The sequence below is a fragment of the Austrofundulus limnaeus genome, unplaced genomic scaffold, assembly GCF_001266775.1.
Source record: "Austrofundulus limnaeus strain Quisiro unplaced genomic scaffold, Austrofundulus_limnaeus-1.0 Scaffold110, whole genome shotgun sequence".
In the NCBI taxonomy this organism is placed as follows: Eukaryota; Metazoa; Chordata; class Actinopteri; order Cyprinodontiformes; family Rivulidae; genus Austrofundulus; species Austrofundulus limnaeus.
The window spans coordinates 1181217-1199728 of NW_013952512.1; the positions used below are offsets into that span (position 1 = coordinate 1181217).

The window sequence follows — 18512 nt, forward strand, 5'->3', positions numbered from 1 at the left end:
CATTTGTACTGAGATTAGATTACACACAGGTGGACCCTTTTGAGTCATTAGCAGTCATCAGGCAACTTCTGAATGCACGTCGCACTTTTCAGTTTTTTATTTGTAAAAAATGTTTTGATTCATGTAAAATTTTGCTTCCACTTCACAATTGTATACCACTTTGTGTTGGTCTTTCACATTAAATTCCAGTGAAATATATTTATGTTTGTGGTTGTAATGTGACAAAATATGGAAAAGTTCAAGGGGTATGAATACTTTTGCAAACCACTGTAAAACAAGAATGCATAGTATACTAATGAAGCAAAAAGACTCAAAGTACAATAATTTATCTGAGAGTATATAAGTTAATTAGGTTCACAATATGTTTAGTGTTGACAAAAATTAGTGCTAAGCATTATCTTACACTATACTATTTTATTTTAACCTATCAATGTGTGAATTTTCACCATTTTAATGTGACTGTTCTGATTACTTAAAATACATCATAATGTGATTTTGTAGTGTTTCTGTGCCATTGTACCCTAAAGGTTAACACTTTGTAAACCTATTAGGAACAGTTTAAAATGTATATATGAAGAAAGGTTTTTGTTCTTCATAAATTTTGCAAGCTTTTGATGCTCCACAGGAGCCACTGAGGCAGCCTCCACCTCCTCCTCATCTTCCTCCAGTTTTGTAAATGGAGCTACGAGTAAAAACCTTCCAGCTGTGCAAACGGTGGCCCCCATGCCTGAAGACACTGTTGAAAATATGAGGTAAAACACAACTTTACCTTATACAAGAAAATAGTCTCATAGGTAAAGAGGTGAATTGAGTGTTTTGAAGATTTTCCTTATGTGCTTGGATATTTATTATAAATTTACTAACCTATTTTACATTATTGAACTAAGATTGGATCAACAATCATATCATCATTGACTTTTTTAAATCTTAATTCAAAATAATTTAAAGATATTTCTTTCAAAAAGGTTTTGTCCAAATATTTTTTTGTTTATGTGCATGTGTGTAAATCTGTTTACCTGGTTGTGACCTTGTCTCATCTCCCAGACTTGCTCTAATAGTTTGTGGCAGACATTCAAAGGTCTACTCCCCCACTGCCTGCTGAGAGGCCGTGTTTTTTTTCTCCAGAGTCTCTCAGCCTCCTCGCCTCTTTGCCCGAGTGTGTTGTGCTGGAGGAATAAAGATGTGGTTGCCATGGAAGCAATAACTGACATCACTTAGAGAAACTCTGAACTCACTGATGGTTTTGTCTGACTGCAGAGCTCGCTGAAACCCAACTTACGTTTCAAATACGTCGATAACTGACACAATTTGAATTCAACCTTGATGACTGTCAAAGCTAATTGATATTAGCCAACATGGAGATGTTTGTAACTCAGTTTGACAGAAAATGAGCCGAAATGTGACGTGGTAGCTAAGATTCATTCACAACACATATCTGAGAGTGACATCTCACAACGTTGCATGAGATTGTACATAAAGATATTTTTAAGGTTCGACTCCATCCTCTTTCAACAAAAGATAAAGGCATTAAAGATGGAAAACTATATGACACACTACGTTTTTATATGATTTGTTCATGAGTTGTTTTTTTCCTAATGTTGTACTTTCTGTAAAATCAATCATAATTCACACCTAAAAGACGGACGCTTCTTGTGCTCAAAATGATTTTTCTGACTGGATCATAGGCATGCTCCAGAGATACAGACCCTGTGTTTTTAACAAGGACATTTACTCACTTACACTTCCTCCTTACAACCTTGGATTTCCTAGGTCATGTTATTTCAGGTTGATGTAAGACAGATTGCTTTCAACAAAAATACAAACCTCAACTTAAGCCTTCCTTTCTTCTCTGTTTTTTTTTCTGTCCTGCTGTTTTCTGCCCATCCTAGCAAGGAAAACAAGCCACAGCTCTTCTTAAGTTGCCATTTTTTTATGTGCGAGTTTACTAGGAGATATGTCCCAGCAGGAATATACGACTGTATTCTGTCTCAGTTGAGTAAGTGCAGGACTCCCAAGTCACAGAATTTCCAAGGTGCTTAGATAAAGTCAGGCAGAGGCATGCAGTGAGTGTGCAGAAAATCTAAACCCTGCATTTGTTGACTTACTCTGACTTTACTGGTGATCTTAGTTACATATCCCACTAAGGAAATGAAATGGATGGTTACATATGTTTGCAAAACTCATCTGCTTTTGGCAATTACAGTCATGTCTGACTCAGTTTGTATCCTCTGAAATGTGAGTTACCTTTAACACCTGCCAAAACTCCATTTGTCTGTGGACTGACTACTGTTAGATGTACACACTCACTCAATTGGTTATTCAGCCTAACCCTTCATTAAAGGGTGCAATTTTATCTTTTATGATTTCTTTTTTTATGTCTGGTATGTTTTTCGTGACTTCTGTTCTGACGTGTCCTCTTTGGCAGCATTACTACAAAACTAGAACGAGCTTTGGAGAAAGTGGCGCCCTTGCTGCGAGAGATCTTTGTGGACTTTGCACCTTTTCTGTCACGAACCCTGCTGGGCAGCCATGGACAAGAGCTGCTTATAGAAGGTATTGATTTCTTTTGGTGCATATTATTCTCAGTGAAGTGTTCTGCCCTCTTCCCATCCAACACCTACTACACAGACTGTCCCATTGATAAATGCAGACTCAGCAGATGGTGTGGACAAGAAAAGCAGCGTTTTTGTACACGCTGGGAGTCTGTCACCTCTTTTTTAACAACTCATTAGGTTATATTTTTATACAGCTGTTTTATCCATCCATCCATCCATCCATTTTCTGTACACGCTTCTTCCTTTTCAGAGTTGCGTGGGTCACTGGTGCCCATATCCAGCAGTCACAGTGCGAGGGGCGGGGTTACACCCTGGACAGGTCGCAAGTCCATCACAGGGGCACACATAGAGACAAACGAGACAAACAACCATTCACTCTCTCACTCACATCTAGGGACAATTTAGAGTTATCAATTAACCTAACAGTCATGTTTTTGATCTGTGGGAGGAAGCCCGAGTACCCGGAGAGAACCCACGCATGCACGGAGAGAACATGCAAACTCTACCCAGAAAGGTCCCTGGACCGGGATTTGAACCGGTGACCTTCTTGCTGAGAGGCATCAGCTCTACCAACTGAGCCACCGGACCGCCCACACACAGCTGTTTTATGGTTGCAGCAAATGTCATTAGAAATAAATGTAGAATTATTTAGTGGTCTTTGTCTCATTCAGTGTTTTGGATCGTCTTTATTTTAATTTTACTAAACATATCACAAGTTACTGACGCCTTGTTAAATGTTTTAGTGAATCATGTGGTGTTATAGAAAACATTGCTATTGAAAATAAAGTGACATTGATCTAATTTAAACCCGAAGCTTTAGCCACAGGCTCGATACATGCTGTTAAAATTAGATGCAAGGCTTAAAGACTTCAGAAAGTGAGGTTTTTATTATTATTATTTCCACATTTCAGTACTGCAGTCACACTTGCACATAGTTAGGGTGAAACTGTTTTGGTTGTGAACAGTGTTTATAGAAATCTGTGTTCCCTCTGCTGCAGCCCTCTCTGATCTCTGCGTTTGTCTTCTGGGTGTTTGAAGATTCTCTGTCCTCCTCCGGCCTCAGGTTGGCAGCATCTCAGAGTGCTGCTTGTGCCTAAACCTCATCGAATCCACGCCTGCAGATCTGGCACTCCTCGTCCCCAGACTTGATTTGGCTTGAATTCACAAGAGTTAGTACTGCAGTCAGCACACACATGTGCTGGACTCTATTTGCAAATATTTTTTTTGTGCACACAGTTAAAATCAGGCCTGAGACATTCTTTCTTTTAATTTCCAAGGGAAATTATTATTATTTTTCCTCACTTTGAAAATAAACTTAACCCTTATTAGTTTCAGAAATGTTTGCAGAGATCAAAAGCTGGATGAACAAAAGCCTTCCTACAATGTGCACTAAGTGCAGTGTAATCTGTCTTTCAATTTTCTCCCGCTCAAGTTGTGAAGGCAGCAGGTTTTGGAGGTAAACCCACACTCCAGCTTCACATTGGAGATCCAATTATGCTCCCAGGCCAGGGAGGATACACAATCCCTTCTGCAAAGTTAGAGTTTGTTGTAGGGTCCCTGGAAAACATCCAGAGGAAAGTTCATTATTAGATGTAGTCAGAACCACCTCAACTGATTCTGTTTGATGCAGAGGAGCAGTGGCTCTACTCAGAGCCCCCCCTGGATGATGGAACTTACATTATGTCCTAGGCTGAGACCAGACTCCCTACAGAGAAAGGCTTCCAGCTGTTCATATCCAGGAGCTCATTCTTTCAGTCATGATTCACATGTCATGATGACCATACGTTATGGGCTGGGACATGGACAGACCATTGGCTTTTGGTTCAGCTCCTCCTTCAACATGACAAACCTGACCAATGCCTTCTTTACTGCAGACAAGACTCCAGTCTGTTGATCCATCTCTCACTCCATCTTACTACCACACAAACCTCCAGATGCTTGAATTCTCACTCACCACCATCTCAATGGGAGCATTCCATCTTTTTCTGATTATGAATCATGGCCTCATCCTGACAGCTTCGCACTCTGCTGTGAACCGTCTCAGTCCTTATTTCAGGCATTATTTGACATGATCCGTTACATCAAAGGGACTTTATATTTTAAATTAATCTGTAGTGTTGCTAACTGCATCTTAAAAGAGGGAGAATTCCATTAAGTTAAGTTTGCTAGCCAGGATTAATTTTATGATCCGTGTAAATATACATATTTAAGAGGATGTGAAGATGCCATACATGTGCTAAGGCTACTTGTCAAGAGAAAGGAAAGAAAAACGGGTAACATAGACTTGACAAGTGTGAATATGTCTGTTACCCTTTCACTCAAGGTCTGTCAGCAGACTGACCAAACTGACAAACCAAAGCTGATCTCAGGCTGCAGACTGTAACCCCACAAATAAGGTTGTAGATGGACAGCTGGATCCTCAGCCGTCTTCACCTGATATGTTTAATCCTGTCTGAATCTGTGAAACATACTTCCTGACATGGATTAGAGCAGGTTTAGTTGAAATGATGAGTGTTTCTATTTGTGTGTCAGTAGAATATTTAACTCTGTTGTTCAACCTAAGATTGTCCTAGTTGCAGTGTGTTTGTGCTTGAGCTAATTTTGCTCTCCTCTCTCTCTCTCCTTCCTGGCCCTTCCCAGGAACACAGTTGAAATACTGTGCTGCAGTGCAAAGACTCTCCATTTACTAGTAATTACCAGCCATCCATCACTCCTTTGATTGCCTTGGGTCAAGCCCTCCTGTGCCCCGTGTGCCCCTTTCCCTCACCCTTTCCCTTCACCCCCTTTTCAGATATGTGGTCACTGCCGCAATTATGTTGAGTGCACTCTAAGCGTCACACTTGGAGTTGGTGGGTAAGGGCTGTATGCGAACACTGCTGCTGTTGTGATGACTGCCTCCTGCTTCTCGCTGTCCCCTAAGTGGCCCAGCCTGCCGCCACATCACCCCACAATGCCACATTCACCCGTGCCTCAACCCTGCCCTGTTTACAGGAAAGGACTGGCAGGGCGTGTTTAAATAGAATGCGTTTAGTTTGTCTACCAGCACAAGGCCAGGGTCAGTTGGCCACCTGACTCCTGTGTCAGACCGGACTGACTTATAGCTCGCATGTCACTGCTATAACAAGAGGTCAGTCGTGGCACTCTGTGTACAAGAGAAGGGTCACATCCTCTCAGAGTAGTTGCAACATATTTCTTCAGGCAGTTATCATTCATAAACAAAAATGGATGGATAATCTGTAGTTTTTCATCCATTCAGTGATCAGAAACATTTTGCATTGAGTGGTAAATTATGCACAATTTCCAAATGAAACAACTCTGTATCCAGGGTAATTTGACTTTCAGATTACCGCGTACCTCTCTTTTATCTCTTATCTTTAAGTCAAATATAGAAATACAAAGCAATATTTTTCATTTACAGGTTTACAAATATTTTCATGACATGATTTCATGTTTTGATGACAGTTGTGCTTCTAAACAGTGACCTAAATAAGAACTAAAAGTGGTTATAACTTGGTATCAGTCTGCCATGGTAAGCAGTATTTTTGATTTTGTTGAGTTTTTTCTGAAAGATCATTCTTGCAGCTGTCCTCGATTTTTAAAAAATGTCATTTATTACAAAAAATCGACAATTTGGAACATGTTGTAATCACTGACTGACTCCAATTTTTTTTTAAAAACAAAAGCAGGTGCAGGGTGACTTTACTCCTCCTAGCCTATAATTAGTCCTAGAGAGTTGCTTTCGCTGCTTATTGCTCTTCTCGTGGTTCTCACCAGGTGCAGCAGGAAGGTGCAGAATATAAAACCTGTTGCAAGCTCTGTTTCTCCAAATGAGCTTTTCACACCTGCCCATGTTTCATTAGAGAGTTGTCTGCTTCAGTGGCTCGCAGTCTGCAGAATTGAGGATGGGGAAGAAGCTGTGAATCTCTTCTGTGAGCATGTGGAATGTGTGAATACAGACGTGTAGACATCACTGTGTGAAATATGCTCATCTGTTACAGATGTTTTTTTCCTCCCTTTTTTATGGCAATTTAGCAACAAGGTTCAAGTGTTACAGGGTTTCGTATAGCCAAATGCACTTTTTACATGATTTATCCTTAAGATGTAATATTTTTCTGCCTCATGAAAGTTGATTACAATTTTCCATGTAAGGCTGATATATATTCCTTTCATCTTCTCTCTCAATAGGTTTAGTATGTATGAAGTCAAGCACCTCAGTGGTGGAGCTTGTGATGCTGCTTTGTTCTCAGGTGAGTTTTTTTCTTGTTCTTTAGAGTTCAACTTTAGTTTTTGTTTTTCCTAAATAAATCTGAGCGTTATCACCTGCTGTATTTCTATTTTTGTTACCAAAATACAATGGACCTGGGACTTTTTATAGGCTGAGAGTCATCACAAAGCATTCTCTGTACAAATCATGTTATGATATCATGAGATTGTGCATAAAGTTAATTTCATAGTTACAATTGTGTCATTTCTCTCAGTTTTAAAGCTTTGACGTGCATGTCTGAGTGAAATGCAGTCTTTCAAGGCATGCTAGTCTTTTATTTTGTTAGCTTTTCTTTAGTAAACCATCCAAGCCTGTGAGATAGACACATACAGCTCCCTGACAATCCATGACTTTCTCACTACACCCTGCAGCATTAATCCCAAGCCCTCCTCCAGAGAATGAGCCCCACCTCGTGTCCCTGCCAGTGACTGATCACCTCTGAGCTGACCCTCTGAATCCCTTGTTAAGCCCATGTTTTAGAGAAGGTCAGAGCCCTGATGTAGCAGTTAGAACAGGAGATATTTAACATACCTTCTGTCAGCCCATCAGTCTTGCATCAGGGGTGCATAAGGAAGCCATTACTTGGTGCCTCTTTGTGGATCCGGACTGCAGGACCAGAGACGGGAGGAGGTGGATCATGACTGTGCTCCATGGTATCCACAATCCACAGTGTGCTTCAGCGAGGAGCTTAGTTTATGTTCAATAGAAGCTGATATTCTTTTTTTTTAATGTACATAAACGGTGAAGCAAACACTGAGTTATTGTTGCTCTTGTGATGCTTTTTTGATGTGCAACTTTTGTTCTGCTTCTCAGTCTGTACAGTGTCTGTGAACTTTTTTTTCCCAGTGCTAGAATTTATTGCAGATGAGAGTCTCAGCATGCTGTTAAAGCCCTCCTAAGACCACCCCCCAACACACACACACACATACACACACACACATATACACACCTCTTACTACACAGATAGCATTACTGAGGCTCCAGAGGTTCCTGCCATTAGGGGCTCTGGGGATGAAACCCAGGCTGAGATATTGATCAGACCATAGACCTTGAAACTGGACTATATAGCTTAGAGTCTGAAGCCTTCAGCCTTTCAAATAGAGAACCATTGCTTTACCTCCTAATTCTCTTCTATCTAAAAATCAGTCCACTTACATTACTAACTAATATGGTTTAAAATTATATAATGTAATCATGTATGTTTTGTTCAGTTTCTTTTAGGCATTTTGAGGCTCTGGTGAAAGGCTGGAGGCTTGATCCAGAGTCGGATTTAAAGTGTTTCTTGTTAAGACACAAAACCCCAGTTTACCTCTGATCCATTCATTGTTTGTGATTGTCTGTTAAAAAACATGGCTAAGCCTGGATAAGACTGCATAATATATAGATCAAGACATGCTTTAAGGCTGTATTTTTCTTGTTTGTTTTAGCCTTTTAGAGCTGAGTGTTTTCACTGTTTTATTTTATTGCAAAAAATGTATATATTTTTTTAAATCAAGATTTGACATGGCATTTATTTTGATATGTAATTACACATCAGTATGGCCCTAATTGATATCTTTGAAGGTATCTCTGGTGACTTTTAAAAGCACAGTAAATTTTCTTAAATGGAGGGTAAGCTGTGGCTGACATGCCAACTTTAACACGTTCCTTACATATTTCAGCGTTAATGTTTTAAGACAGCCAGGAGGGCATTTAGCTGACCTTTAGTCCCCCTCTGTTTTGTGAACTGTCAGTTTTATGAATAAATTAGTGCTAATGATCTGACTTTTCTTATTTATGCATACTAATCACAGCAATCATTGTATGGCTGGGCTGGGCTGCAGACACTGCGTGTCTCTCCTCAGCCTGGGCAGCTGAATGAAAAGGTCAAGCAGCTCTGTTTCTTGTAACAGCTTAAACATATAGGGGTGGGGGGGATCCAGAGTGGAGCCACAGAGATTTACTGATTGAAGGCCTCCAGATGTGGAGAGTATAACGGAGTGAAGCCGAGCAGATAAAAGCAAAGGCCCCTGCATACTGACAGGTTGGATTGAAACACCACAAATACTTAGTGCCCTGCTGAATTTCACCAAGATGAAAGTGGAATGAGAGTTATACTTATAAAGACCTGAAAGTTGCTCGCTGGGATGAGACATTTGAGATTTTAGGTGGTGAATTTCTTTCAAAGCTAGAAGGAAGAATTGCACCATTTGCCACACTGAGTCCACATCATTATCAGTGGAGGTTGAATATTTCCTTTTTTATTTAATTGTATATTTCAAAGAATTCACTTTCTCTACTGTTTACTTAAAGAAGATAGTTATCTATCTCAGGCTGCCTCCACTGGGAGTTCAGCTCTCTAGTAAAACAATACAAAAGTAGAGAGCCTCTGAAGTGCTATCTTAGCTGTCTACAAGCGTTCTTTAGACAAGATAACAAATTTGACTAGTTCATGCCTTACCTTCACTGACCTGCCGCCACTTTCCCGGCATTTCCCCCGAGTGACATGTCTGCCTTGATATCCGTATTTATTTTTGTCACGTGAGTGCGGTGAGAGTGAAACTGTACGTGATCCCTGTCTAAATCAACAACAGCCTCTTTCTAGGCAGATACTGTAGCCGGTGAAAAAAAGAGGTCATGGAGAACATTTGGAGCCCAGATGCTCAGCCGTTCGCCAGCATGGTTTCTCTGGCTTATTGCATTGTGGGTCAGACTGTGTAGTCTTGCGTGAACCTGTATGTGTCAGTCATGACAACTGTTCACAAAAGCATTTGCCCATACATAATGCCAGTGCCAGTTATTCTTTTGCACACAAGATGTGTGCTTACCTTGTCCGGACAGAGAGAATAAGCAGTGTGTGTCACTGCTTTGCATCTCCCGTTTTATAGACCCCACGTGTGCTTTCAGTTGGAAATAAAAATGATTCAAAAGCACTGATTACTAAGCATGTCTAATGGTTTCTTATAAATGAATACCCCAGAGTTACACACCAGAAGCCTGTGGGACTTCTCCTGTTTTTTCTTTTCAATTTCTCCTGTTTTCCCACTTCTTTTGAACTGTGGCCTTCTCTGTTTTCCCTTCCATTTGCACCTCACTGAGGTTACAGGAGAGCTGGATTTCCCACAGTGAAAGGCGCACTCTCAAACTGCTTTTTAATCATTTACAGAGCATGTTGTGAGACAGCAAGTGCTGGCACTCCGGCCCATGGCTCGGATCCGTTCCAGGCGCACACTTCAGGGCTCAATGAGCCTGCTCAGTAATCTGTCACTGTACGGGACGGAGGAAATAGCTGTATTTAAGCGAGAGGATACAGTTTCATTCCACAATTACATCTCTCTTGTGTTTACAGATCTTTTCACAAAGGAAGAAAAGATGGTTTCACATGTGGTGCAGAATTTCAGCTTTTTATAGTCTTCATTTTTTCCGTTCTTTACCTACTTGGATTACAAGTTATGGGATGTAATCTAAATTACAAATGAAGCAAGGATTATGTAAAATGTGATTTTTATTTTTTGTCATTGCATGTGAGGTTTAGTTATATAGCGGATTAAAATTATATTCTAAGTTTTATTTTAATGTTTTGCAAACTTTGCAAAAATGTGAATCAGTGTTTTTTAACATGATTCTTTATTTGGTTCTGCTTGTTTTCAGTAACATGTTTAAAATATTTCATTTTAGGAATGGCAGAACTCCATTCAGAAGAATGCTGGCCTAGCTTTCATTGAGCTCATCAATGAAGGAAGGTAATAATATAACCACTGTATCATCTATGAGGGGAGATCATACTGCTAGGCTGTATTTTGTTTGGACTTTTGTTTTCTGTAGGTGTAATTTATCTGGGTCTCTCGGGCTGACTTTAAAAAAAATGTTGGTCTAATTTTGACCACATGATTTAGGAACAAGAGGAGAGTGCAGACAGGTACTTGTCTGCATCTCTCTGTTTTACTGCGCGTCTTTCTCTCCCTCCTTTTCTCTCTTTGGGTGTGGCCAGTCTCCGTTTTCTGAGCAGATCAGAGGCAGCTCAGCCTCCTTGCCCATCTGCTGACCCATCTGGCCCTTCCTCCTGTATGCCCAGGCTCTTGCTCCAGTCATGCTAGGTTTCTGGGTCTCCTGCTGGCCCTGGAACAAAGAGCTTCAGTCAGTGGGGCCACACGGCGCTGTCCAGGGTACTGCTGACAGACAAGATGTTCCGGTTTTATCCAAGTCTGTTTTTTTTACACCTTCTCTGCTTAACTAGACGGGGTAGTGTCTTGTTAATCTGGTCGCCTTACAAGGCGTGGCTGACACAAACACTATTTTTTGCTGCATGTGCAACAACACACGCAGCAGCTATGTGTGCTGTTTTTTTTTTTTTTCTATTTAATACTGCAGCTGCTTAAATGCCAAACCACTATCAAACACACGAAAGATGCCTTAATTGGGTGTGGTGGGGGAATTTTATTATGATTTGATTATGTCTTCAGTTTTGACACGTTATAAACAGAATAAAATGTTTGTAGTGGCTGTTTTGGCCATATACTTTTATTGTAGCAAATAAAAACACATGCTCACTACTTAATGGGAATTTCATGTATGGGTATATTTTATTTTCGCAATGTTTTTTTCATCTTTATAATTTATAATTCCACAAAGTCCACAAGGCAATAATCTGTTGAGAAAATTAAACACAAAAAAGGTTTAAACAAATTTAAATTAATGATGATGACAAAACCATTTTTTTTAGTTTGGGAACTGTTTGTATTCAATAAGCATTTTGAAAACATTATTTTTAACGCAGTTTTTTTAATTAGCATCTTTTTTGCTTGAAAATTTAACACAAAACAGTGGTAGATTACAGACATGTCTGTGCTTTCTATCTCCAAACACAACCTGTCAACATGTTTTCTCTTCTATTTTTGGTTTCAAAACAAAGCTTTGATCTGTCAGCCTCCTTCTTTGAACTGTGAACTTCTGTCTGTTAACGAGTGCTTGTCAACTGTTAAAGAAGAAACAACAGCAGATAAATTCAGCCTCCAGATTACTGATTTTCTTTGGAACTGAAGGCAATACTGAGATGTTTCATGCTCTGGATAGGAAGAAACTCTGTTTTAATTAAGACAGAGGTAAATTATATGACTTAATGGTGTGTAAAACTACATTTAATTCATGTAATATACTGAGTGTTTTCAGCCGTTAAAGAAACTAGAATTGAAATTGGAATGAGGACAAAGGGCATGAACCCTCTACAGTTTCAGCTTTGTCAAATCCACAGAAACTGTGGATTTTTTTAAGTAGTTTAAAAAAAGTTTCAGTTAAGCTTTAGTGCTCTAATGACACTGTTCGTTCAAGCCCCAGGATCTGTCAGCGACCTGCAGATGTATAACATAACACAAAGCAATGATGCAATTTATTTGTCTGCTCTCGTTGCACAATCCTAACAACCCATGATGTTTGCTCCATCTGGATTTCATTTCTGCAGATTTTAACCAAGAAAATGTCTGTTTTCCTGTCATTTGCATGTTTGTGAAAATTGTGTTTGCTGCCTTTGACTTGGTCTGCACTGTGATAGGTTGCTGTGCCACGCCATGAAGGACCACATCGTTCGTGTTGCCAACGAGGCCGAGTTCATCCTCAACAGACAGAGAGCAGAGGACATCCACAAACACGCAGAGTTTGAGGTATCGAGTGGCATTTTATTTGATCTAAAATCAAACTATAATGTCAAAGTTTTTTTTTTCACTTTACATCACAACCGAAAGAAATAAAAAAGGCTAATAAGCTTTTAATGTCACTGTGGTACATTCCTGGTTTTACTGGAAAAAAAAATTCCATCTGCTGTGAAAATAGAATTTGTTAATCTTCTCATTAGGTCCAAACAAATCCTATTAGTGTAAAAGAGCCATTCAAGTATATGGGCTCAGTAATCTTTCTGTGTCCTTATGAGGATTACCCCCCCCCCTCTAAAATTCATGTATAAAGAAGCATAATTACTGGTAGCAAAGCAATGTCCATGTAATATAAATTCAAGACTTTAACATGAGCTTTTAACCAGTAACTCTGGGGGTAACTGATTATTCTTTATTACCCTGCAGCAGGGATATGCAACGTAAATGATGAAAGGGGCCACAATGTTTTTGTTGACACTAACAGAGGGCCACATAATGCTGCACATTAACCCATATCTAATAAAACTACCATTTTAAAAATGTTTTTGTATATATGTTTATTAAACCAACATACAGTAACAACATATCCCATGCTCAAATGCATGTATAGCAGTTCTTGTTTAATAAATGCTGTTTTTCTTGAATGGGTGTTCTTCACTGCGTTCCGTTCTACAATGCATCCCTGATGTTATGTTTGAACGACAATAAAGAGAATCTACATGTGAATAGAAAATGTTGGAAGCAAACAAAAATAAACACCGGCAGTTGTCCATCCCTGCGCTACAGCCTTCAAATATACATTTGTTTTACATTTCAAATATAAAAGAAAACCAATTGTTTGAGTTAATAGCTTTAAATAAATGTAGAAGTCATATGGTAGTAGATGAAGCAAATACCTTATCACAGATTCACAAAAATAAGTTTATAATTGAAATAGTTTTTGTTGTAAAATGCCATAACGTGTGTTAACGTGTGTTTGTTGCACACACTTCATCCACCTCTTAACAGTGTGAGGAATGATGCGTTTCTTATCTGGTAGAAGCAGCCATCCTCAAACCGCTGCTTGATATACAGTTCTTGAGCATCCTTGACCTGCTAGATAAACTGGAGGAGACGGCTAGATATGCAGTGTCAAGAGACTGTGGAGGTGGAGGGGGTGGCGTGCCTGGACCTATCCGTTCTGTCTGCCATCTCCAGACAGCTTACAGTTTTCATCCAGGTCTGACGTTACTTTATTACCTACTCTCCAAGATTGAAGATTCAGAATACAGATAAGACATTTTTACAATTAACTTGGTGTCAAGGAGAAGTGTCATATGCTTTAAAGTGATAAATAATGTTTGATATTTGTCCTGACGTTATGTGGTAATGTGAGGTGACACGAAGAGATTGAGTTATCTGCTTTATGAGGAATATAGTGAAGTATAATATCTGACAGAATTCAAATTTAAAGCAGGAAATTCAATTAACTTCCAGCTTCTGTTAGTAAATTAGATTGTGAATATTAGCTGGAGTTCCCTCAGGGTGGACGAGTAAGACAATCTTGTTTCAGCAGCAAAGATAGTCTCATGTGCTCTCTTTCTATTCAGCTTCCACCTGACACTTTTAACTGTGCTCACATGCAGAAAGGTTTTATTGTATATAAATATATTTCTATTCTTAATAATGCAATTGTTTTTCATGTATATATTTCACCATTTGAACCCCACCTCACCACCCTCCAGAATGAATAAATAAATAAATAAATAAATAAATAAAAATTGTTTGTTGTTGGTCCTGCGGTGTAGCTTTGCAAATCTTTAATAGATCACATTCTTTGTAGAATTATTGGAGTATTTTTATTTTTATTTTCCTGTAATAGTTCCATCCACTGTTACCTAGCAGGGAACATCATCTGTCTGCAGTTTGGAAATGAATTGCTTTCATCCGTTTGCCGTGATTTACTACATTCCTCCAAGGAGCAGAAATGCATCTATCAACTGTCCACTAATATCTTTATGCACTCAAGTGTGGTGAATGAAGCCATAACATTTCTCAGTGTGACAAATACTCTATTAGGGGAAATATATTATTTTGACTTTATTCAAAAACACATTCTCACATGCTATCATTGCATAAAGCATCACTACCATGAAATCTGCAAACGTATGAAAGATTCACGCTGTTTTTCCTTTTTATTCTCTTTTATTTCCAAATTAGTCCAGCTGTGCCCAATATGCAGCCGAAAGGAAAGAAGAAGAGAAGATCTGTGACCACCTGATCAGCGCTGCTAAACACAGAGATCATGTAACGGCCAACCAGTTAAAGCAGAAAATTGTCAACATCCTCACAAACAAGCACGGTGCCTGGGGTACGCCTGGTCAGAGGTAAGACCTCACAAATAAACTAGTTCCATTTCAGAGCAGTGTTGGGGCATGTCAAGTCTTTACCGTGAACCAGAAGCATGGAGTGTCTGGTCCAACCTTCAGGACAAAAGTTACCTGTTCACAGTATTCTTCAGTCAACGGAAAGGACAGCCAGTTAATGTCATTTTCCCAACATCCAATAGGGTCAGCGATCGGGTCAGCAAACGCAATTACAGTTCGGAGTGGTTTAATCCCTTGAGGACAGTTGATTGGCCAACATACTTGGGTGGAAGAAGGGGGTTGGGGTGTTTCCACAGCATTGTCCGAGTCCTCCTTTGACCCTCTCAAATACAACGCAGCACCTGGTGGTAGTCAGAGTTCGCCATGTTAAGATACCCAGTATCTCTCCTTGCCTGTCCACCCTCATTTCATTTAAAGTGGTCACGCAGAGTTCAGTTTGGTTGTTTGATTTTAAGAATAAAGTCCAGAAACTCCTGAAAGGGGTGTTATTTTTGTCTTGAATTACATGCTCTACATTTCTCTTCGAGTTTGTTTTTCCCAAAGGTTTTTAGAACAGTAAAAACGGCACGTGCCCAATTTATTCACATCTAAATTGCGTTTTTTTGTTGTTGTTTATTTTGTTATGCATTTAAATGTTTTATGAGGCAATCAATATGTTGCAAATTATTTCAAAATGACCCTTAAAACTAAATATGTACAAAATCGGTGCAGATTAGATTGGCGGTGAATGAGAGGGATGCAGATTGTGAGTAGAGATTTTCCTAAAACAATCTGAATCTTAACTCATAAAAAATGTACTGGATTGAATTCAGGGCTCTTGTTCAAATATTTATGGAGCCCCTCTGAGAGGCACAGCATTTGCATTGAAACAAAAGGTTATTGAGCGTGGGCGCATTGTAAATGATACAACAAAACTTCCAACAAATTCAAATTTAATGGTAACCTGCTGGTGAAGAAAAATGATGCAATATGCGCTCAAGCTTAAGGCAGTGTTGCAGTTCAGCAGCTTATTCTTATTCACTGCTACATTAACTTTCCCATTTATGCTGCCCTTGTAAAATATAAAGCCCCCAGGCTTTGTAATGTGGCTCTGTGTGTGTGTGTGAGAGAGGGGGTAGTGTGTGTGCGTGCAGAAACAGGCAGAAACAAAGCCTTTTTCTTGTTGTTTTCACTCTTGCGCACAAAAACACTGTTTTAACTTTAATTTCTCAGTTTATCCTTGAGACACTCCAACACTCCCTCGTAGGAAGGCAGTTGACAAAAATTAGTGTGACTGGTTTGTGTTTATTTTTATCCGTGTGTTTGCAGATGCTCACAATTTATGGCTAAAATATAGATTTATCTGCGTTTTGTCGACTCAACAATTGCAGGTTTCATGAGAGCTGCTTTATATTGAGCCATTGTTCTTACAGTTAGAGAACAAACAAACATTAGGAAATAGTGTTACAGTACATATGACAACAGCTGCTACAAGGTAATAATCTGCCCATGGCTTGAAAACAGCTGCTCTGCAGTCATGTGATCTGAATGAAGAACAAGCAGATCCAACCCTATGGTGGCCTGTTTGATCATACTATATGCTTGCCTGATGATGAATGTCCCCTTGTATAGAGTCAGCATAGAAAAATCAATACTCCTCAAATTGAAACAGTATAGGGCTGTATTGATCCACTGTGCTAAATCAAAATGAGGAGACTTTGATACATCTTTCCAAGACAGCTCCCTGCTCAGTAATGACACACTATCAATTTTAGCTTTATACTGATAAATCAAGTTGAAAATTGGATGTCAGAATTTTTTCCAGCGGGAGAGTGATTTTCTCTGCCCTCTGGTACCCTCTGCTGTTGACCTCTGAACCCTGCCAGCAGATTATAAAGTTCTGACTTGTCTAAAGTGAAAGTAGGTGTCAAGGAAAGACTGATGAATACGTTGAAGGATGACGTTCGCCACGTTTTCACCAGAGGACCTTACAGTGACATTATCAGTTCTGTACCGCTGAAAAACCTGGACTGTGATTTTCATTTGATGGAAAATTAAAGAAAAAGGAAACTAAATGAGCACACATGTAGAAATACAGTATATACTTAGAGGTTTTCAAACTCTTTTAAAAATGTTGATTAAAAACTATAACATTCTGATGTTACCACATTACAGACACGGATGTTTCACTTTTTTAATGTAATAATTTTCAGTGAATTTCCCGTGTCAATCCCTACAGCTTGTTTGCCAGCATTCCTAAATACTATGTCAACACACCAATCTAAGACAGATGTAGTAAAAAAAAAATGCTGAAGCATACAAACGTCTTTGTCCAAGTATGAGTTCAGTATCATCCCTGACAGCTGACAGAGGCGCCTCTGTTGGCCTCCGCTGCAGACCTCACTGACTAGTCTATTGATCTTCAACATTTCTTCTGTTTAATTACTTTTTTGTAGCAAAGGAGAAAGGAAAATGGCGGCATATATTGATCTGTAGCAAGGCAGTGAAACACCCGTTTCCCTTGACTAACAGTGAGTTTCATCTCTTGCACGTGATGAATGGCAACAATCTGCCTGTGGATAATAACTTTGTGATGGAATGAACCTCTTTTCTCACTGTGTGCCCAGAGTATTTGGTCTTGCTTGAAAGGGTTATCAATTCTAATAGAAGTACATCATTAGAAGGGGGGTTGGGTACCTTTTTGGAGGGTTTAAAGCCTCAGAGGGTTTTAGCTTCGATGTTCCTTTTGGGGCAGAAAACAAAAGGTCAAGGTCCCTGATAGGATCTGGCAAGATAAACAAACTTTAGCTTGGTAATAAAAACAAAAGCTGTAGAATAACCTTTGTTTTGACAGAAGACATAAAAGGATATATGTCATGTTTTTTGCTCATACATGCATTGATACAACTATTCTTGTGGTAGATATAAATTCTCTGTAACAGCAAAGTAAAATTAGTTACATTAAATATTTATTGTGTAAAATGTACCTCTGTATGGAGGACCGAAACTGACATAATTAGAAATAAAAGCAGAAATAAATAAATGGACCAATAAATAAATTAATACACTTACAATGCAAATAAATAAAATTTAAAAAGGAGAACTTTACCTCATGTTTTATAATTTATTCGACCTTTGTGTTTATTTTTCCAGCTTAGTTCCAATAAATTATATATTTTAGAATATATTTTAAATGTTACTGTTTAAAAAAGGTTTTTCTTTTATTGTACATGCATTTGTGTCTCTTAAATGATTTTATTTACCTTTTGTCCCACAAGTCTTTTTATTTTCATGTTTCTTATCCATTTATCTGTCTCCCTTTTTTATTTCAAGTTATGCGTTTCTGCCTCATTATGCAAATAAGATGGTCCTGCTTGGGTCAGCTCCTCTCCTATTGGTCAACAGACCTGAAGGAGCAGGACCCATGTGCAGATCTATTGTGCCTGCTTGTACTGCCTCAGTTTAATTTAAAGCTGAGTTTAAAACAAAGGCACAGGTAAGTGTTTTCCTCCTTGCCTTTGTTTTAAACTAAACTTTATTTTTACTTTACTAAATTATTTCAGTTTTGGTCCTCTGTACCTCAGAATTCTATGCTCTATTTGTCTTAAACTGTACTATTTTTGCATGATTATTTTTAAGTTTTCTTCCACTAATAAAACAAGGACAAAAAATGCAGCGAGTTACAAATGCAATTTAAATAGTTTATTAGTGTAATCTTTATAAT

At 38.9% G+C, this 18512-nt stretch overlaps 1 protein-coding gene across 1 annotated transcript in view; it reads left to right on the forward strand.

Moving 5' to 3' along the window:
* nbeab (neurobeachin b) overlaps positions 1-18512 on the forward strand; it is a gene marked incomplete in the record, with an annotated part of 177610 nt that overhangs the window by 85710 nt on the left and 73388 nt on the right. The window contains 6 exon segments of the mRNA XM_014014153.1: positions 626-752; positions 2426-2553; positions 6741-6802; positions 10477-10541; positions 12347-12455; positions 14643-14809. Coding sequence (XP_013869607.1) covers positions 626-752; positions 2426-2553; positions 6741-6802; positions 10477-10541; positions 12347-12455; positions 14643-14809 — 658 coding nt within the window.